Genomic DNA, 22533 nt, shown 5'->3' on the forward strand with positions numbered 1-22533 from the left:
TCAGCACAGGGGCAGCCCCATGTAGAGGGCATTACAGTAATCCAACCTTGAGGTGACCGTTGCATGGTTGCTAGATCGTCCCGCTCCAGGAAGGGAGCCAACTGTCTCGCCTGCCTAAGATGAAAGAATGCGGACTTAGCAGTGGCTGCTACCTGAGCCTCCATAGATAAGGCAGGCTCAAGTAGTACCCCCAAGCTCCTGACCCTGTGCGCCATTGTCAATGGCACACCGTCAAGGGCTGGAAGTGGAATTTCCGCCCCCCCCCCTCAGACCACGGCGACCCAAGCAAAGGACCTCTGTCTTCGCTGGATTAAGTTTCAGCCTACTCAGCCTGAGCCATCTAGCCACGGCTTGTAATGCCCGGTCCAGGTTTTCTGGGACACAGTCGGGCCGGCCGTCCATGAGTAGATAGAGCTGGGTGTCATCAGCGTACTGGTGACAACCCAGCCCATGCCTCCGGGCAATCTGGGCAAGGGGGCGCATGTAGATATTAAATAACATTGGGGAAAGAACTGCCCCGAGGCACCCCACAATCCAGCACACGCCTCTGGGACAGCTCACCCCCAACTGCCACCCTTTGTCCCCGACCATCAAGGAACGAGGAGAGCCACTGTAAGGCCAACCCCCGAATCCCCACGTCGGCGAGACGGCGAGACAGCAGCTGGTGGTCGACCGTATCCAATGCCGCCGATAGGTCCAACAACACCAGCACCGCCGAGCCGCCTCGATCCAAAAAAAGCCCTGGTTGATGGCGAATGGGTGGCATACATTTTTTTTGTTTAAATATATATCTTAAATATATGTTTTTGTGCTATGGGTTCAATTATGAACAAGAGGCATTTATCGTCTGTGAAACTGATTGCTGTTAATGAGTATTCAGCACAAGTCTCTGGTAGATTCTGTCCACCTACACATTGATGCAGCGTTTCACCACCTTCCTTCTATGATCAACAAGGCACAATTCCCCCCCACACACAAAAAGCTTTACTATTCCAAGGACCAGTAGGCAACGTGTTATTTTTCCCTTGTGGATTGGAGAGGCCCCATCATGAGGCAATAGCTAGGGGTCATCACAGGCCTGATCAGTCAGGCAGAAGTAACCTGATGAAGCGTTACTCAGCTTTCTGCACAAAGTCAGGTATTAATATGATGCCCACTGTTGAGAGATGTCCTCGTGATGACTCAGGGTTGACTCCTCTGCTTTTTGAAATCGTTAACCCAAGAGAATTCACCTCCAGCTGTTTCCCAATGAGGCTGTAATGCAGTGAATCCAAGAAGTCAAATTTCAACTCCAGTTCCTGCTTTTGAACTAGAAAGGACCAAAGAGCTTCCATCAGACATCCATCTTCCACTATCTGGAGCTCAGGCAGGATTTTTCAAAGAAAATGGCAACCAGCTTCCTCTCAGATCTGGTGAGTAGCTGCATATTCAGCCTGGTTGTGCTTCAGAATCAACCTGGCAATCAGGCTAGATCAGAGTGTCCCCAACCTTGCTGAGCCCGTAGGCACTTCTAGAATTTTGAGGAAGGACACCACCACAAAATGTTTGCCAGGAGATGGAGTCAATCACAAATATTTGGAAGTCTCTAGAAAATACTGGGAGGTTCCAAACCAAGCCTACTATGGAGGCCACTGTTTTTGAATTAGTACCTTTTTTATGCAAAGGTGATGTCTCCTGAGCTCTTCTAAAGCATTATCTGCACTAAGGAGGCAAAGGAAAATTTGGAAAAGATTCTGTGTGAATCTCTTCCGTTTGGAGAAAAGATTCTGTTTGCTTTCAAGGAGGGTTTGCTCCACATGTGACCACAGAGAAAGTTTCCCAAACTCAGTATATAGGAATCTCTATGCTTATGGCCAAGCCAAGGGAACATGGCTGTGGCAGATATACCCAACATAAATTAACTGCCTTTGATGGTCAAGCAGCACACAAGGAGTGATGTGAAACTCTCCATTATCTGGATTTTATCTTCAAGGCTCTTTGAAGCAAGAGGGCACCAGGAAACACATCAATGGGCACCATGATCTGCTCAGGCAGCATGTTGGGGACCACAGCTTTTGACTGAGTTCCCGTATGCCATTTAAAATATCTGATGAGTGCACATGAAAGGCAACGCTCAAAGTGCTCATACTGCATTTTTTGCTTAATTGTTGGACAACTACTTACTGCCTTCAGGAGGGCTGGAAGGCACAACCAGGCTTTCCATCTCCCAGGGGAGCTACTGGGCTTGGAAGGAGCTTTATAGGCAGCAAGATTTCCATAGTACCAAATAAAGTTTATACACAGCATTGCCAGCCCTCTTGCTCCCAGTCTGTATCCCATCCAAAGGCCCGATACCTCTACCGTATAGAAACAGATGGTCATTATATGTGACATCATTTTCTGTCACAAATATCATGTTAAGGGGAACATGTCTTTTGTTCACAGGTACAGTACCAGCGACTGTTCCAAATTATCATTGTGTTAGGAGTGGGTGGAAACTTCCTTATTGGCTTCCAGGTTTCTGTGATCTCCTATCCTTCTGAGGTAAGTGATAGCTTCTTATTTATAACTGTACAGCCAGCTTTCCTGGCATAGGTTGGTTACTGTCCTATGGATGCTTATCAGACAATGACCCCAGTCCAGTAATTTCATTTTATGAGCAGATGAGGACAACATCTGTGGGTGGATAACTTGTCTGAATATGTGTGGAGCAGTGTAAAAAAAAATCTCATTGGGGTGGAGGAACCTTCCCCCCCATTGTGGAACCCTGACCCATCTCGTCTACAACCCAGATGTGTGGCCCTTAGAGAATGCAGGGCAAGTGAATAGAATGGGATGTATAATGTGGGGAATAGAAGGCAAGGGAACATAAGCTGGTTGGTAAAGAAGTGGAGAAAGCTAGAGAACTATTTGAGAGAGAAGAGAGCGAATAAACATCAACATTCACTAGGTTGGAAAAACTAGAAGAAAGTGAAGAGACAAACTAGGACTGAAAGATGATGTAACTGAAGGAAACTTCTGAAGACATTCCCCAAGCAGCAGGCATGGGAAAAAGAAATGATTTGCAAATTGAGTTTACTTATGTTATAATTGTGTATTACTTTGTGTTTCTGGCCAAATTAAATATTAAGTAATGTAGTTGTGTAAGTTAAGATTAGTTGCCTCTCTTCTTTTATAACTGATCAGGAATCTCAGTGATTACATGGGTTCGCTCAGCATGTGACCAAAATTGCTATTGGGGAAAAATCTACAGCCACCATTAGGAGTCTCTTGCACAGTGATTCTCCTAACCACTGGTTGATTTGATCCCTTCTGAAAACCTTTACCAGGAATTGAGCAGCAGCTAATCCCAAGGCCTCCCCCCACTCTTGCCTTAAACAGGCAGTTAGGCTGCCAGAGTTCACATCAATCACCTGATTTAGTTAATGTGCATGTGGAGACTGGCATTCTCAGATGTGTGTGGAAATTAGTGTCTTTGAGTGGACTGTTGTTGACTGGGACCCAGATATTACACACTTAGTACATTCAGTGCTCTTTTGATTTTCATCCACTGCTGCACGTATGTGTATGTATATTCAAGTGGTCCACAAGTCATCACAGGAGAGGAAGTAGTTTGGAATCCCCCCAAAAAATGTTGACCATGGCTTGGTTCATGTACAAAGTCATAATACATTGTATATGTAGGGGATCCCTCAAAAACATAGAGATGCCTTCCTTCCCTATGAGTGAACCAATTTTGCTGCATTTGTTTGATCTGGGGCCAGCCATTTTATTATTCCATGCAGTGATATTTATCCAACCCCCTTCTAGTTCATAACTGTCTGGCAGCTCTCCATGGATTCCCCAGGGAAATTAAAACCTCTCCTTTGAAAACTCAAGCAAAACGATCAACCCTATTTTCCCTCCAGCTTCCAGTGACAGTTGTTTCAGTGTCAGACTTCCTGAAGAACTGTTTTCTCCCAAAAATTGATTTGGTAAATATTCCGCTTATATCAGTGAGAAATGCAAGTAGTAGGTCTGGTTAATGAAATCTAGATTCCCACTAGAAGTCATGGATTGATACAACCCGTATGAAAGCAGCAATCTGGTTTGGCTGCATTTCTGATTATCCTATTAGTTTATGTTCCTCTGTCTATTAGAAAAAATAAATGGTTTTGTAAATGGAAAGAGGTTTCCCCCTTTATCCTGCTTTTCAGATAGTAATGATTTTAATGAAAACTTAATTCAAGGGAATTAACCAGCACTGAAGATATACACTAAAAGTATTTTTTTTTTGTCCCCCATCCCAGTATATCAAGAAATTTATCAATGCAACCTGGGTAGAACGATATGACTCTCCTCTTCACCAAAAAACACTCTCCCTGCTCTGGTCCGTGGTTGTGTCTGTCTACTGTGTGGGAGGTTTGTTGGGCTGTCTGTGGAGTGGACCTCTAGCAATGAGATATGGAAAGTGGGTATTCTTCTAACTTATCAGAATATATTGATCTAACATACCATTATTATCATGAATGAGGACAACCTTTACACTATTTTATGTACAATGTTTTCTTTAATGAGAGCTACTTCAGTGTAATGAATAATATGAATAATATCCCAAGCTTCTTCCCCACTCCTGGGTACGTTACCAAGTGTTGTTGTGCCTTGGAAACAGAACAAGAACTAGGGAAAATACCAGAAATTATCAACTAAGCAGGAGAGAGAAAAATCATATGAAATAAAAGCTTCTTTTAAAGTATAGTACAGCATTTAAAAAATATATTTTCCTAGATCTTCTATCTAGGGGGTTCATGAAGTTGCCAGCTCCAGGTTGGGAAATACCTGGAGATTTGGGGAACAGAACCTGAGTAGTTTGAGGAGAGGAACAGCTTCAGTGAGGTATAATACCATAGAGTCCACTTTCCAAAGCAGGAATTTTCTCTAAGGTGAGCTCATCTCTGTTGCTTGGAGGTAATCTGGGGAGATCTCCAGTCACAAACTGGAGGATCCAAAGCTATGCATAAGCCACTCTGCAGCAGACACAAAAATACTGATAGTTCACCAGTTACTTTTTTAAGACCCCTGATGTACAATATTTGGCCTGACCTCTCCACTAATTCAAACTCTCTTGCAACAGAATTAAAATCGCAACAATAGAATTAATTTAAATCAACCACCAGCATGTTAAAGGTAAACACAAAGATGCTGTTGAGAACATTTTGTTTATACCACTGTTTTGTTGCTTACAGAAAGAGAAGCTTCATGATCATTGATGTCATCATAATTGTAGCTGCCTTGCTCATAGGCTGCAGTAGGATGGCTAGGTCTTATGAAATGATTCTGATTGGACGCTTCCTTTATGGCATCACTGCAGGTAGGACCTAACAACCCTGGCTAAAACCAAATTCAACAACATGATGAGCTCATAGTTCATAGTAAAGAAGAAGATGAAGATATTGGATTTATACCCCGCCCTTCACTCCGAAGAGTCTCAGAGTGGCTCACAATCTCCTTTACCTTCCTCCCCCACAACAGACACCCTGTGAGGTGGGTGGGGCTGCAGAAGGCTCTCACAGCAGCTGCCCTTTCAAGGACAACTTCTGCCAGAGCTATGGCTGACCCAAGGCCATGCTAGCAGGTGCAAGTGGAGGAGTGAGGAATCAAACCTGGTTCTCCCAGATAAGAGTCCACACACTTAACCACTACACCAAACTGAATATACAGATAATATACAGTCCTGTACCTCTTTTCTAACTGGATGCAGACTGCTTTTTTGTTTTGTTCGGCACTCCTTTATTAACTCTTATTAGACCTCTTCCCTGTCTCTGAGTTTGTGTCTATATTTTTATGTGTTCACATTATGTTGTTTTTAGTTTTTAAAAAAATATTTCATATGTATTTATATTTTGAATGCTTGTGTTTGAAATGACTGATTTGTTTTTGTTTTAATGTTCACCACCTTGGGGATGATGAATTGAGTGTAAAGGAAGCATATAAATGTTTTCAGTGAATAAATACATATAATAATCCATTGGATACTGAATTTAGTAGCCCCTTGAGAGGGGGAAACCACCTGATGGGAGTTTGGTGGTTTCTGGCAAGGAATTCACACCTGCTAAAATGATAATTAGATTGCTGTTGCCCCAAAACTTTTCTATTCCTTCCAACTTATCCCAGTAACATAAATACTAAAGCAGTAGGAGCACATGTCGGATAGATATAGCTAATGGCACATTAGGATTGTGTATCTGTTGACTTTGTAAAAATATTCCTAGGTATATAACTGTTCTCCTTTCCCTTGAAGGTGTCTCCCTGAACATTCATGGACAGTACATTGGAGAAGTGTCACCCAAGAAGCTGAGAGGCTTTGCAAACACCACATCATCTGCATTTTTTGCACTAGGAAAAGCCTTCGGGCAATTGATGGGCTTAAGGTAAAATCACCCCTGACTATTAATCTACTAAATAATCTCTGTTATTTCCATTAGGGTTGCCAGGTCTGGCTCAAGAAATATCTGGGGACTTTGGGGGTGGAGCTAGGAGACTTTGGGGATGGAGCCAGGAGCAAGGTTGTGGCAAGCATGATTGAACTCCTAAGAGAGTTCTGCCCATCACATTTAAAGGGACTACACACCTTTTAAATGCCTTCCCTCCATTAGAAATAATGGAGGATAGGTGCATCTTCTTTTGGGGCTCATAGAATTCAACCCCCTGGTCCAATCTTTTTGAAACATGGGGGGGTGGGTTTTGAGGAGAAGCACCAGATGCTATGCTGAAAATGTAGTGCTTCTTCCTTGAAAAAAAGTCCCTCAAGCCCAGATACCCACAGATCGATTCTCCATTATACCCTACAGGGATAGGTCTCCACAGGGTATGATGGGGTGCCCAGCAGACAATCCCCCACCCCACCTTCTGATAACTTTGAAGTGGGGGGAGGGCTTCCAAATCAGTGGATCCCCTGCCCCTAAGAGCATGCCATTGGAAAGCATAGAATCTTGAATATATGCGAGCTGTAGCCTGGAGCATGGGTTTCAATTTAAGATGCGTCCAGAAGAAAATTTTACAATGGAAACATACACTAAAACCTCAGGTGCATGTTGCCACATAATTCTGCCTAAGAAGTTGTATACTGCTGGGAGTGGCCATTCTCTGGGTTCATCATCCTGCATCCTTCAAAAGGAAGACAAGGTATCAGATTTCTACAGTTTAGAGTAATCAGATTGATGATCAGAGTGATGTTTATGCATCAAGAATTTAAAGGACTGTGTCTTTAAGAAGAATACACTTTCATATTGGTAGAGGACTGTGATTACTGCAATTAAAATTCATTGAATGTATGTGATAGCGATTGTGGTTATGGAATATATTTCAGTGTAAGTGGTTTGTGAAAGAATAATATAATTGTTGAGTGGTAACTTTAAATGCGATGGCCAGAACTCCCTTTGGAGTTCAATTATGCTTGTCACAACCGTGCTCCACCCCCAATGTCTCCTGTCTTCACCCCCAAAGTCCCCAGATATTTCTCAAATTGGACCTGGCAACCCTATCCTGAGGAACCATTGCTGCCAGTCTCCAGGAGAGGGCTGGAGATCACTCAGAATTACAACTGCTCTCCAGATGGCAGAGATAAGCTTCCTTGGATTTGCTGGATGTACTCTGTGTCATTACATCCTGCTGAGGTCATTTCCCTCCTGCTTTGGTCCACACTGTGGTTTTGGACCAGTCACAGACTTTCAGCCTAACCTATCTCACAGGGTTGTTGTGCAGATCAAAACAGGAATAGGAGAATGATGTAGGCTGCTCCGCACTGTGGAGAAAGACTGTACTTTTCCTAGGTAGAGGCTGCTGGGAGGGGGAAGAAGATGGAAAACTGATCTGTTCCCCTACAGAAAATGGCTGCCTTGGATGGGTGGGAATACACCAAGGATGAGGGGGGAGTAAATGCCTTCACTTGGGTGAATGGATGGGAAGACAGCAAGGTGGGGGCACTCACCTCTTTCTAGAACCTATTGTATTTTCTACCACAACGGGCTTATTCCTAGTAAATAAAATATTTGTGCATGTTCTCAACAGAGAATTTTTAGGCACCCAAACTTTCTGGCCTTTGCTGCTGGCTTTGTCTGGATTCGCAGCCCTGGTGCAACTGCTGCTCTTGCCGTTCTTCCCAGAATCCCCCCCATATCTGTTGATTCAAAAGGATGACAAAGAAGGCTGCTTACAAGGTAATATTGTCTGCTCTGTTCCATGGTTTTATTGTTTCTTTTGTTGACATCTACTATAAAGGGAAGGTCAAACTACATGTGACAATGTCCTTGTGGCTGGCTGCCATTTTAAAGACATTCAAAAATGCCTCTGTCAGGATTGGGCCCAGCTTGGCAGGCTAAAGCACTCTTACCTCCTCTCAATATCTTATCAAGTGCTAAAATGCCCCCTAGCCATACATGCAGCTATTTTGGGCGTGTGAAAAGGCTGGGAAGGGAAGCACGAGTTCCACACTTCTGGTACAATCAGGGTTGGGAGGGGAAGCATGAGTGCCACACTTCTGGTACAATCAGGACCAGCCCTAGCAGCACTTTTAAATTACTTTAAAATGGCAGTGATATCCTTGTGGCAGCCATCAGAATGCCATTATGTCTCAACTGGTCCTTATATTGACCAGTCAGATCAAGATTTTCCATACTGAGAGTCTGTCCACTCAGTGGCCACATCAGCAGCTATAGTACACCCCCTAATGAGAAAATAATGTCAGACTTGCTGTGAAGTGCCTTTTCCATAGGAAATCAGGCAAACCTAGAAAGATTGTATATGAGTATTGTTCTCTGTTTGGTAGGCCAGTGGCCTGCTGGAGTACCAGCTTCTGGACTTTTAAAAATGTCTTTTCTTCTACAGACTTTCTGCCATCTTGGCAGATATCACTTTGCTCTCTTGCAGTTATTCATATATTTACAAAATGTATACCCTACCTTTCTGCCCTCATCAGGGCCACCAAGGCAGCTATCAAATCAAAAATATACATAGTAAAAACACACCTTAAACTCTTAAAATGAAATACAAACATATAATTAAAACAACTAAACCAATCTGAAAGGTAAAGGTAGTCCCCAGTGCAAGCACCAGTCGTTTCTGGCTCTGGGGTGACGTTGCATCACGACATTTTCACAGCAGACTTTTTATGGGATGGTTTGCCATTGCCTTCCCCAGTCATCTACACTTCCCCTCCCAAGCAAGCTGAATCCTCATTTTACCGACCTCAGAAGGATGGAAGGCTGAGTCAACCTTGAGCCAGCTACCTGAACCCAGCCATTTTCTGTCCACTTTCTTATCTTCTGAAAAGACAGAAACTTAAGGATAAAGTGGGCAGGGTCGGCCCTGCCACTAGGCAAACTAGGTGATTGCCTAGGGCACTCGTCCTCGGGGGTAACAAATTGTGACTTGGTGAAGTTCAGTGCAGGGGGGACACCAGAAGTTAGCCTTGCCTAGGGTGCTAGACATTCTAGGACTGCCCCTGAAAGTAGGGTTGACACATCTGTGTTGGAAAATACCTGGAGACTTTGGGGTGGATCTAGGAGAGGGTGGGGTTTGGGGAAGGGAGGGACTTCAGCATGCCATAGAGTCTGTCCTTCAAAGCAGCCATTTTCTCCAGGGGAGCTGATATCTGCCAGCTGGAGATCAGCTGTAAAAGTGGGAGATTTCCAGGCCTCACCTGGAGGCTGGCAACCTTGTTTACCCAGTAAAGGCCAGCTTTCCTATCAGTAGTTAAGAGATCTCTGGTATTATGCATGGTAGTAACTGAAGTGATCTACTCTTGTGGGGAGAGGACTATTGTTTGTCTTCTAGAGGTAAGCTAAAGTTCATTCCTCTGACAGCTTCCTGACATGTATGGCCTTTTTAATAGAACTTTCTAATAGAAAACATAACTAATTTAGACCTTAGACCTCATATGCCCACACCAGTGGTTTCTGCACATTCATAGTAAGGCTAAATTCCCATCCCTTTTTGGAGATAATTAAAAAGCTTTCAGATGCCAGATAAAATCAAGAAGTTTGGTGAAATCTATATTGTGTCCATTTCCAGTCAAATAGAGTTATCAATAGGGAGGGCCTTGAATCTGATATTATTAGGCCTTTGCTCTGCTTAAAAAGTTGGTACTTCAGTCATCTCTTCTGTCACTAATTTCTCATTTTGGGAAGGCTTTTGAGTGCCTGAATGCTGTCTGCTAAGCTGATCTTGCTGACCTATGAACAATTTAGTAATTTGCATTTGAGTAACTGTCTTTTCTTTGTTCTTCCACAAAGCTATGAAAGACCTGTGGGGTGAAGGACATCACCAAGCTGAGATGGATGACATGATGAAGCAGAAGGCAGCCATGAAAAATTCAAAGATCTTAAGCATCCCAGAAGTGTTGAAAGATAAATCTCTACGGCCATCCTTATGCATTGTCTTTCTGCTGACGTTGAGTATGCAGTGGTGTGGCCTGAGTGCAGTTGAGTAGATCAGTTAAGAAAGTACGGTTAGCTCCTTACAGCCCCATGTTCTCTCCACTAGTGTGACATGCGTCACATAATAGTCATTGTAGAATGATTCCAGATAAAACACAGTTTATACAGAAATGATGCCACAGGAGCAAGTTTGTCATGTAAGTTGCTTCTCCCCACATTGGATATTAGTTCTCAGAAGTTTGGTTGAACCAAAATCCCACCAACAAACATGAAGAAAATCATATTCATGACCATGGCCATTAGTCAATTGGCTTAGTGAAAAGGTACCTTTTGGTGAAAAGTACCAGAAATCTAACTTTCTCCGTTATTAAAACACATCATATGATGTTGTACTAGTGAAAGTTTGTGGTCATGACTTCATTCTGATACGTGTTACTTTTTTCTTTCCAGATCTATTTCTATGCCTTTGAAGTCTTCCGCACAGCCAAGCTGGATGACATTCTTATACCCTATGTTGCACTAGGAGTTGGCACCTGTGAATTTATCTCTGTGATCTTTTGTGTAAGTGAAACTTGCTCAGACTTGTGGGAGCAATTGCAGTGATTGTCAGATGATGCTTTTGGAGGATGAAGGTGGCAAAGTCCTGTTTACCACCTGCTGGTCTCTCATCCCACCTGCTTCACCTCTTCCACCTTGCCACCTTGCCTTCCACCTTGCCTCCATCTGGGAGCCACAGCATCTAAATTCCTTGCTTCCACAGCCCTATGTATATTTTAAAACAGTGCAGCAAGCAGTGCTTGCCCAGGAGAGCTTCCTGAACTAATTTAATTTAATTTTTAGATTTATATCCCGCAAGCAGGCTCAGGGTGGCTTTCAACAATAAAACAACAGAGTTAAAATAATACCATAAAAACAGGCATTACGAAACAGGAGCAGCATAGTAAACAATCTTACACACATAGGCAGTAAACAGCTTGTGGCTGATGGCTAACAGCATAACATAACACCATAATGGTGAAATGCTGAATTCTTGTTTCATTCACTTTTTAGATGTCAGACACCTTCCTTGGCAACAGGCAAAAAAAAATTTGGTAAATTCTTTGGAGAAACAGGAATCATGGGAATTTTGGAAGCCATGTAGGGCATGCACAGTTTGCCATATCATTTTTAAAGATGTCTGAGGAAGCAAGAAGGCAAGAAGAACTGTTGCTTTGGCTTCTGAGAGCAGCATCTGACCAGTTTCAAACAGAACTAATCATTAAACTGATACAGAAGCAGCCTTGTTCCTTTCTTTGCAGGTTTTTTAAAAAAAATCTTCCTTATCACAAATGGGATCAATTCCAGCTGGAAAGGAACAGAACAAGACAGAACCAATATGCTAACATAGACATTTTCACATAGTAATGGTCAAAGTAACCTAACAAACTGGCCTTGGATTGACTTGAGAGGGCAGTGTGATAGATGAATTCTTTCTTGTCATAAGTGTCATACACCATGGCTAGAAACCTTTTTGAAAATGAATAAAAAGGGTGGTGAATTGCAAGCTCAGTTTGGAGTCACTACTACAAATTCCTCGCAAGGCATCCTGTGATAAACTTACCACACACTCAATGAAATCAGTCTAGTGTTTTTTTAGGTTAGGTTTGCAGTTGAGATTTTCCCTTTTGTATGCCTGATTGTGATACTTTTTGGACCAAACAGAGCTCTATGATTGACCACATTGGCCGAAGGATTCTGCTGTGGGGAGGCTATGCAATGATGGCTTTGACGCTGGCCCTTCTCGTAATTACCCTCTCTCTTCAGGTAAGTACTACCTATGTTATTCCCCAAACCAGTTCCCAGTTTGATTTGTGATCTGTGGTGAATTTTTTTGCCCCTCACCCTGCCCAGTGTAGGAAGATTCTTTTTCATTCAAAGCTGTCTAATGTTTCCACAGCTGAAAAGTCCCATCTTTGCTTATGTCAACAGTCACACATGGTAGATGCTGTGGTAACTGGTCTTTGTTGAAACCAAGGCAGCTGTGCAACCTCTGTAGGCAGCCTAGCCCCCCCTCAGTCTTTTCAATAGGCTTCAATCTTTAACTGCACTGAAGTTCATAGTCAACAGGAAGGTCTCAAATTGCTTCTTATCTCCCCACTCCACCACCAGCCTATATTACTGCCACTCTTCCTCTAACAGAAGGCAGAGACAAAACACAGAAAACTTGAAACCATTTCTGAGGTGCAGAAGCCATTTTGATAGCAGAACTGACTCCATTCTAGACTTGGATTGTCCTCACGAACACTGCTGGGTATGTGGAAGTGATGAATGTCGATTCCACAGCTGCCTGCCTCACCTTTCCTGTCCTAATAACCAAAGGAATCTTTCCACTCAGAATTCATTTAGTGGATAAATAAAACTGTGCTTAAGATGTGGCTGCCACTCTTATTTATTCTTTAAAACATTTATTAGCTGCCTTTTTTATGGAATTCAAGGTATCTTACAATACTTTTACTAAAGAGAAATAGGTCAAGAGAAGATGAGGGATGCCTCTAACTGGGATTCTAGTTCCACATTGCACTTCTTCTCTAGTTTCTACCATCATAACAGAAATAAAAGTATGCAACCAGTGCACCAGATATTGGATGCTCTTATCATATAAAGATATTTGCAGTGGGATCAAAAGAGCCACCCCACATCTTTACTTAGAACAGAAGGGACCACCTCTCCTTCCCCTTCTTCTGAACACCCACCTCCCAATACTCCTGAGGGTGGGGGTGGCACCATGTTTTGTCCATATTTGTTTAGTTAGAAAGTCCCTTCTGGATCCCCTTCTACTCAACTTTCCATTTTGCATAATTTTTGCCTCCTTTCAAGCACTCTTTTCAATAATCACCCAAAAGGGGCTTTTGTAGGGGGGGGGCTAAAATGTTGTGAAAAACACTTTCCATTTGTGCTCACTCTTAAACAGGCTCAGTAGCAGAATTCATGAATTTTATGAAGGTTCCAAGTTCAGTGCCTAGCATATGCAATTTAAGCTAAGGATTTCTAGTAACACACCTGGTTAATATCTTTGCATGGGTGCTGGTCAAATTAGACAGCACTGGGTTTAAAAAAAAAAAACTAGTGATTTGGCATCAAGGAAGACAACCGGCTATATACCACCTTCATCTCTGAAGTGTATTGTTATTGCTCAGTCTTTTTGCCTTCAGAGTATCCTCAAACCTAGCTTGACTCCATCTTGCAGCTAATTAAAGTATGCCTTGGATAAGCTGAAACTGTTATCGTGGTGATAGCAGAGATCAGTTCACAACAGACCTCAAACCACTGCTGACCGTGTAGTTCAGCTGAATCTCTCCACTAAAATCACAGCATAGTGAGAAAAAATGTTGCTGTTTGAATGCAGTCTTCTTCATTGAGAAAGATGTAACATTATCTCAGTTTTTTAGGTATAATTTTCTCTCTTCCCATGTACTTTCTTTCAGGATCAGTTCTCTTGGATGTCCTACTGCAGCATCGCCCTCATCTTCTTGTTCGTGATCTGTTATGGACTTGGTCCATGTGAGTAAATCACCACGGGGTAGTTGCAAATAAACAAAAAGGGTTGTTTGTAGAAGTGCTGGAGGCTTCTTCCAAAAGTTGGTTACAGCAAAGATTTAAGGAGGCAATTAGGGTCTGGCACCAAAGTTAATTGAAAATGAAAGTGCTTATATTCTCTAGGGAATGAATGGACCGGCCCTGCCATGCTTTGTATTCTGGCTCACCGATTTTCACAGGAGAGTTAGTGACCTCATGCACTGAAATGAATGGGACTTACAGTGCTACCCTAAGCAAAGTTACACTTCCATTGACCTGAGCAGACTTTGAAAGGCTTAGGGTGACACCATTTCTGGTTCAAGCACAATGTTTCCATTGATGTTAAAGTTTTGCTGAAAGACACTGCTTGTGTTGCCAGAAAGAAACAATTATGTGAAAAGCACATGATATATGGGTTCAGCTCTCATTTTTTGTTACCTTGGATAGCTGTGTCAGTCCAGAATATAGCCAGCCAGCCAGATAGCTTGCTTCCACAGTAGGCTGCAGAAATAGCACTTTTGATGGGAGGAGAGAGACTAACCTTTTCTTCCTCCTCCTCCTCCTTTTTTTAAAGAAGTAGGAGCTAACATTTCCAGGGCTCTTATTGTCTGTCACTATGTCCTTTTCAGGTGGTGGTGTCATCTCTGTCATGGTAGAAATTTTCAGCCAGTCAGCAAGAGCATCAGCATTTGTCATTGTGGGCACCACCAGCTGGATGTGTCTCATTGTGGTTGGAATGGGTTTCCCATTTGTTGTGGTAAGCCACCTTCCATGATGCTCAAGAGGGAGGGGAATACATAACACCTGTTTCTGCGCAGTGATCTTTATTGTATTCACAATTCATAGCATAAAGCTAGAATCCAACAGTGATCAGAGCCAGGCTGTGTGATGAAAGAAAACATTGATGTGATACCTCTGGTCGAGGCACATATATCTTTGGGGCCGGGGATCACCAGTAGATGTTGATCGAGACAGCAAAGGACTTTCAGGGGCTATTGGGAGAGATGATCCTGAAGATAAGTTGGTTCCAATCTTCATAGGGCTTTGAATGTAAGAACCAAGACCTTGAACTTAATCCAGAATTCAACTGGGAGCCAGTGCAGCTGATGCAGCACTAGATGTATGTGTGCCCTCCATGGTGTCCCTGTAAGGACACACACGCTGCATTCTGGACCAGCTGCAGTTTCTGGATTAGTCTCAAACCCTGCATAAAGCAAGTTACAATATTCCAGCCTGAAAGTGACCATTGCATGGATCACTGTAGCTAAGTTATGGGGAGAGAGGTTGGGAACCAATGTTTGTTTGTTTCCCTGAAGTCACACATCAGCTGCCAGAATGTAATTTTAAAGATCGGAGAGAATGTTTTCTCAACTTGAACAGCTGCTTGGTGGGGATGGAGGGCACTCCTGCCTCCACTCAGGCTGCTTTCAGGCACAGAACCACCACAAATTGTTATGTACCAGTCTGAGAGACGCGTGTAGGGCAACATAGTTTATTGCATGGTACAAACACGAGGTAAGAGAGAGAACACGCGGGCCGGGTCCCGCATATATACAGGTCCGGAACTATTCACCCTGCTGGCCAGTCCAATGCTGGCCAGCCATATTTCCCGCCACTCGCTGTGATTGGCGGATGACCAGCGCTCTTCGCGGAGGCGTCGGGTTGTCATCTTTGCCTCCGCGGCTTTAGCGGACTAACGCTTTATCGATGGTACGTTATAACGAAATGGTTGCGCTGCCAGGAATGATGGCGTTCTACGAACGCCATACACTACACCCCTCCCCCCTTAGTTAGTAACATAGTCCTGTAGGTAGGTGGGAGGCCGGCGCTCTCGAGTCGAACGTCGTGGGGTGGCTTGCGGAGTCGTGATTACTTCGGGCCCCGGCGTCTCCTCGGGAGCCTGAGCATCCGAGGATTGCGGGGCGAGTTCGGGGGCTTGGTTGGCCCCTGTAGGAGGTGGCAGCGTCATGGATGGCGGCGGGGTTGTGGTAGGCTCCTCGGGTTGGGCTGCCCCTCTTGTTTCTGTGGGTGCTTCGGGTAGGGTTCTGCGGCGCATCTGGTCGATGTGCCGGCGCAGGATCAAGCCCCCCTCAGTGGATACTTCATAGTGACAGGAGCCCACGACTCGTAGCACCCGCCCAGCCACCCATTCGGGTCCCGCGGCGTAGTTGCGGGCGAACACTGGATCCCCGGCAAAGAACCCCCTGGCTGGCTCGCGGACCTCGGGGGACCCTCTTGTGTCAGCTGCACGGTCGGGGTGCAGCCTGTCAAGCCTTGTGGTGAGCTTGCGCCCCATGAGGAGCTCAGCTGGACTGACCCCTGTGGCTGGGTTTGGGATGACCCTGTTGTCAAAAAGGAATGCGGCCAGCCTGTGATCCCAGTCACCCTGCACGATCCTGCCCAGGGCCTCTTTGGTGGTGCGGACCATCCGCTCGGCCTGGCCGTTGGTGGCGGGGTGAAAGGGGGCCGACCTGATGTGCCTTATGAGGTACCTCTGAAGGAAAGCCTGGAACTCTCCCGAGGTGAAGGCGGCCCCGTTGTCCGAGACCAGGGTGTCTGGGATGCCGTGGGTACATAGGACCCGGCGCAGGGCTCGGATGGCGGCTGCTGAGGAGGTGGATGCTACAGGGAGGACCTCCAACCATTTTGTGTATGCATCCACGATTATAAGGAATATCTGCCCCTGGAACAGCCCCGCGAAGTCTATGTGGAGCCTGGACCAGGGTTTCCTAGTGGTTTCCCACCTTGTGGCCGGGGCGCTGGGTGGGTCCGGCCGCAATTCCTGGCACGCACTGCATCTCCGGACCCAGTCCTCTATTTCTCCGTCCATTCCCGGCCACCACACATAGCTCCTGGCTAGGGCCTTCATCCTCACCATGCCCGGGTGCGTTTCATGTAGTGATGCAAGGACCCTTTTCTGAAGGGGAGGGGGAACCACCACCCGGCTCCCCCATAGCAGGCACCCCTTGTGGGCCGCGAGTTCCTCCCGCCTCATTTTGTACGGTTTGAACTCTCCCCCCAGGTCCCTCTCTGGCCACCCCCTCACCACCCAGTCGAGCACCCTCGCTAGGGTTTTGTCTTTCCCTGTGGCCTTTGCCACTTCGGCAGCGTGTATGGGCTGGTCAGGGAGTGCCTCTATTGACATCACCTGGTGGGCTGGTGCTGGGTCGGGCCCCGTGTCTGGCAGCGGTAAACGACTGAGTGCATCGGCGTGGCCCATTGCCTTGCCCGCCCTGTGTACCAGTGTGTAGGTGTATGAATTTAAAAATTGGTTCCATCTCAGCACCCTCTGAGACAGGATTTGGGGGGTTTGCCGGTCGGGGGCTAGCAGACCCAAGAGAGGCTTGTGGTCAGTCGCTATCGTGAACTTGCGACCGTACAAATAATCGTTAAATTTGTGAACCCCCGCTACGATCGCCAGGGCTTCCTTATCTATTTGAGCGTAATTACGCTCCGCTGACGTTAAGGTGCGGGAATAGTAGGCGACCGGTACCTCCCGGCCGTCCGATAGTTGGTGCCCCAGAACAGCGCCCACCCCGTACGGCGATGCATCGCATGCCAGAATGACTGGAAGGCGCTCATCAAAGTGGTGAAGCACCGCGTTAGAGACCAGGACGTCCTTCACTGCCTGGAACGCAGCGGCTTGCTTCTTCCCCCACACCCAAGGAGCTTTTTTGTCCAGTAACCGGTGTAGGGGTTCCGCGATGGCCGCTTTGTGGGGTATGAATGTGTGATAAAAGTTGAGCACCCCCAGGAAGCTCTGTAGCTCCGCTTTACTCGTGGGGGCTGGGGCTTGTACGATGGCCCTGGTTTTCTCCTCGGTCGGGTGGATTCCCTCTGCGTCCACGGCGAATCCTAGGAACTCCACCCGCGGTACCCCCAGCAAACACTTCTCCCTCTTCACCTTGAGTCCAGCGGTTTGGAAACGACGGAGCACCTCCCTGAGACGGTTGCTGAACTCCTCAGGGTTCGGGGCGGCGATTAAAACGTCGTCGAAAAAGGGCTGGACTCCTGGGATCCCTTTGAGGAGGGCGTCCATTATACTTTGGAAGATCCCCGGAGCTACGCTGACCCCAAACTGTAGCCGGTTCACCTTGAACGCCCCCCTATGGGTCACTATCGTCTGTGCCTCGGCCGTTTTGGCGTCCACCGGAAGCTGCTGGTAGGCTTGTGCCAAGTCCAGCTTCCCGAAAATTTTGGACCCCGCAAGGGCGGCCAGGACGTGGCTGACAACCGGCACCGGGTAGGGGTTATCCTGGAGCGCCTTGTTGATTGTGCACTTGTAGTCGGCACAAATCCTCACGTCCCCATTCGGTTTGACCGGAGTCACTATGGGGGTTTCCCACATGGCGTAATCGACCGGCTCTAGGACCCCTTGTGCTACTAGGCGGTCCAGCTCAGCCTCGATTTTAGGTTTTAGGGCGAAGGGGACTCTCCTTGCCTTAAGCCGGGTTGGTCTGACCGTGGGGTCGAGCGGCAGGGAGATGGCCGGGCCCTTGTAGCTACCCAACGACCCGTCAAAAACCTCTGGGAATTCTCGGCACACCTCCCCGAACCCCCCGGCCATGGTCGTTTGTGACACCTCAACTCTGATTCCTAAGGGGCCGAACCACGTGAGGCCCAACAGGGTCGCCAGTGGTCGCTTGACTACCAGGATATCTAGCGGGCCTCTGAAAGACCCTCGCTCCACGCGCACCCTCGCCCACCCCGCGATCTGGACCGGGTTTTTCTGGAAGTCCCGCAGTACAAAGTTGGCCGGCCGCAGCAGTCTCTTGTAGCCGGGGTGTAACCGCCTCAGGGTCTCCTCCGCAATTATGGAGATGGAGGAGCCCGAGTCCACCTCCATGAGGCAGGGGGCCCCCTCTATGCGGACCGACACTTTAATCTTGTTGGGGGTGGCTAGGGGCAGGTTCAGTACCTGTAGCGTGGTGGAGGCCGTGGAGGGGAACTCAGCGGCCTCGTGGTGCGTGGTTGGCCGCGGGCGGTGGGGCTTGGCTCGGCAAGCCCGCGCTATGTGACCGGTCTTCCCGCAGCTCCTGCAGTCCCAGGTCCTGTACTTGCAGTCCCGCCGGTCATGGGGGTCGCCGCAACTGGCGCAGTTCGCTCCTTCGTTGTTGCGTTGGTTCGATCTTTCGTTCGCCCGGGGCCGCTGTGGGGCTCGGGAGGCTGGTCTTGCAGAGCGGTGCATCTGGAGCGCTTCTCCTTCGTCCGGGTGATGGGGGTCCAGCTCCTCGTGGTGGACGGCTTCCGACTTGGCCCTGGAGAATGTCCAGGAGGCGCACTCGAAGGCCACGGCCTCGCTGAAAGCGCCCTGAAGCGTGAGCTCTTCCTTTGCGAAGAGCTTTTGCTGGAGCCTCTCGTCGCGGAGGCCCCAAGCGAACCGGTCGGCCAAGGTCTCTTCCAAATTCGGGAAGTTGCAGCTTCCGGCAATCTGGCGCAGGGCGGCCAGGTAGTCTGCAGCGGATTCTCCCTGGGCCTGGTCCCTCTTGTGGAAGAGGAACCGTCGGGCCACCCGCGACGGCTGCGGCAGGAAATGGCCCGTGAGGAGGCGGACGACCTCCGTGTACGTTTTCTCCGTGAGGCGGGCGGGCGCCGAGAGACCCTTTGCGATCTCAAAGGTGGCGGCCCCGCAGACGCTCAGGAGCACGTCCCGCTTCCTGCTGTCCTCGGTTACTCGATTCGCCCTCAGGTAGCAATCGACTCTCTCCGAATAGGATTCCCATCCCTCGGGTTTCGTGTGGTCGAAAGCTTCGATGTGACCGGTGTTCCCGCTGGTACTGGCCATGGCGGCGGTCGTTGCGAAGTAGCGATACAGCGATGAAGTGATGGGACGACGAGTTGCCCGGGCGTCTCCTTCGTAGCCCTTGTCGAAGGACTAAGATCCCACCTTCGTCGCCACTGTTATGTACCAGTCTGAGAGACGCGTGTAGGGCAACATAGTTTATTGCATGGTACAAACACAAGGTAAGAGAGAGAACACGCGGGCCGGGTCCCGCATATATACAGGTCCGGAACTATTCACCCTGCTGGCCAGTCCAATGCTGGCCAGCCATATTTCCCGCCACTCGCTGTGATTGGCGGATGACCAGCGCTCTTCGCGGAGGCGTCGGGTTGTCATCTTTGCCTCCGCGGCTTTAGCGGACTAACGCTTTATCGATGGTACGTTATAACGAAATGGTTGCGCTGCCAGGAATGATGGCGTTCTACGAACGCCATACACTACACAAATCATCTACTGGGAGGGTCAGTGTCTGGGGGGAAAAAAGCCTGAGGGAGAAAGCAGGAGCTCCTCCACACTGCCAAGCAGCAGTTCAAGCTGGAAAAAAAACCCCTGATCTTTAAAAGACATTCTTGCAGCCAATGTGAGACCAGGGAAAACAAGTTGGGTTTGGGAAACCCAAAGTTGCATAGCAAAAAAATATATCATGTATTTTGAACCTAAGAAGTCTCTTTTAAAAAATCATGATCTCTCCAGAACATAATAGAGGTTTTGAAGTGATCTCCATTTTACATGTTGTTTTTTCTCCCCCAGGAACTCCTTGGTCCCTACTGCTTCCTAATCTTTTTCACAATGCTCATTGGGACGGTGATTTTCATCTACATCTTCCTTCCTGAGACAAAGGGGAAGTCAATTGCAGACATCACAGAAGAACTAGGCAGGATACAGTTTGGAAAGAAATTCTTACTGACAGCATTAAGAATGAATTTCACAAGAGATCCTGATTTGTGTACCAAGTTATGATTTGTCACCAAAGTCAGAAACAAGTTCTCTGTTTGAATGAAATGGACTCTCACTGAAGAAACTTTGTCTTGGAAAGTCCATAGGTTGCCTGATTTTTGGTTGTCATGCTGACATTTCATACCAAGGGATTTTATTACAATTCAAATTCCTCTAAGTGCACAAGGTGAACTATGTGCATTTAGATGACTGCTTTCATATTTTTGCAATGCAAGAGGCACTGAGTTGTAGGTGACAGAACTTCTGATGCTTGACAGGATGGTGTGTCATAACTACAATAAAGAACAGCAATGGACTACAGAGAGACTGAACTCTTGGGGCATGGATAAATAAGGCAAGGAGCATAGCAAATACAGTAGAAGATAGAGTCAAGATACAAGATGATCTTGACAGGTTGGAAAACTGGGCTAAAACAAATAAAATGAATTTTAACAGGGATAAATGTAAAGTTCTGCATTTAGGTAGGAAAAATCAAATGCATAACTATAGGATGGGGAAGACTTGCCTCGACAGTAATATGTGCGAAAAGGATCTTTGTGGACCGTGCACTAAACATGAGTCAGCAGTGTGATGCAGTGGCTAAAAAGGCAAATGCAATTTTAGACTGTATCAACAGAAATACTGTGTTGAGATCACATGAAGTGATAGTATCACTTTACACCACTCAAATTAGACCTCACCTAGAGTACTGTGTTCAGTTTTGGGCATCACAAATTAAGAAGGATATAGACAAGCTGGAATATGTCCAGAGGAGGGCAATGAAGATGACGAGGGGTCTGGACACCAAGTCCTATGAGGAAAGGCTGAAGGAACTGGGTATGTTTAGCCTGGAGAGGAGATGACTGAAAGGTGATATTATAACCATCTTCAAATACTTGAAGGTGTAGTGAAACTGTAATTAAAATAAGGTTTTTAAGTCATCTGTCACTTTGTATGTTATACTAATGGGCAGTCTATTTTATCTGTAATTATAATGCAGCTGGCTGGGCACTGTTGGCCTTGAGAAGAGAGAGGAGTGTGGGAGTTTGAGTGCTCCTTTTCTCAGAACCCCACCTCTGTCTAAAATAGATCAGTTTAATCTAAGTGCCAGCACAGGGAAAACCTCATGGCTCTTTGTTTTGATGACTTAAGCTGGCAGGAGTCTTCTGATGGGCTCTTGGGTTCCTGCCCTGGGGAATATATTTGTTTTAATAAAAACCTATTATTTCCCCCAGCTGTCAAGTCTCTTCAGGATGCAGACTGTCACCACATCAGTCTGAAGGAGAATTTTCCAAGATTTCTTCTCCTGAGTGGTTAGCCAGAATGCTGCAGCTAAGGTTATCTGACTGAGCCTGTTGGTAGTCTGCCTTCTAGGTGCACCAGACGTAAGAGTGTACTAGAAATTTTACTGTCTTTATTGTTTTTCAGTTCTCTACTTTTCTGTTTTAGAACTATGCACCGTCTTATTAAACTTTCTCAAGCATTTTAAAACTGTGTTGTCTCGTTGCTGCTTAAATCATGGCATTCAGGAACCTTGGTGCTGAAGTTCCATGCTACCAGATTTCATGTCTGTTTTCTGTCACACCCTCTGCTGGCAGCCTTGTGTTGGGCCAAAAGCTGAAAGGAGTCTGTGATGGAGGATAATTTGCATTACAGAAGGGCTGTCATATAGAGGATGGTGTGGAGTTGTTTTCTGTTGCCCTCGAAGGTCAGACGAGAACCAACAGGTTTAAATTAAATCAAAAGTTTTTCGACTAAACATTAGGAAGAACTTCCTGACAGTTCGAGTGGTTGCTCAGTAGAACAGGCTTCCTTGGGAGGTGGTGAGCTCTCCTTTGGAGGCTTTTAAACAGAGGCTAGATGGCC

At 46.4% G+C, this 22533-nt stretch overlaps 1 protein-coding gene across 1 annotated transcript; it reads left to right on the forward strand.

Moving 5' to 3' along the window:
- The first annotated feature begins 1095 nt into the window (after positions 1-1095).
- On the forward strand, positions 1096-21023 carry LOC132579400 (solute carrier family 2, facilitated glucose transporter member 11-like). The gene is made up of 12 exons (XM_060249718.1): positions 1096-1412; positions 2425-2523; positions 4269-4429; positions 5205-5329; positions 6260-6389; positions 8029-8177; positions 10251-10438; positions 10845-10955; positions 12096-12197; positions 13859-13934; positions 14579-14706; positions 20482-21023. The coding sequence occupies exons 1-12, from the start codon at positions 1386-1388 to the stop codon at positions 20689-20691; spliced, it is 1506 nt and encodes a 501-aa protein (XP_060105701.1). The 5' UTR covers positions 1096-1385; the 3' UTR covers positions 20692-21023.
- The last annotated feature ends 1510 nt before the right edge of the window (positions 21024-22533 follow it).

The sequence above is a fragment of the Heteronotia binoei genome, chromosome 11 (assembly GCF_032191835.1).
Source record: "Heteronotia binoei isolate CCM8104 ecotype False Entrance Well chromosome 11, APGP_CSIRO_Hbin_v1, whole genome shotgun sequence".
NCBI classification, from domain to species: Eukaryota; Metazoa; Chordata; class Lepidosauria; order Squamata; family Gekkonidae; genus Heteronotia; species Heteronotia binoei.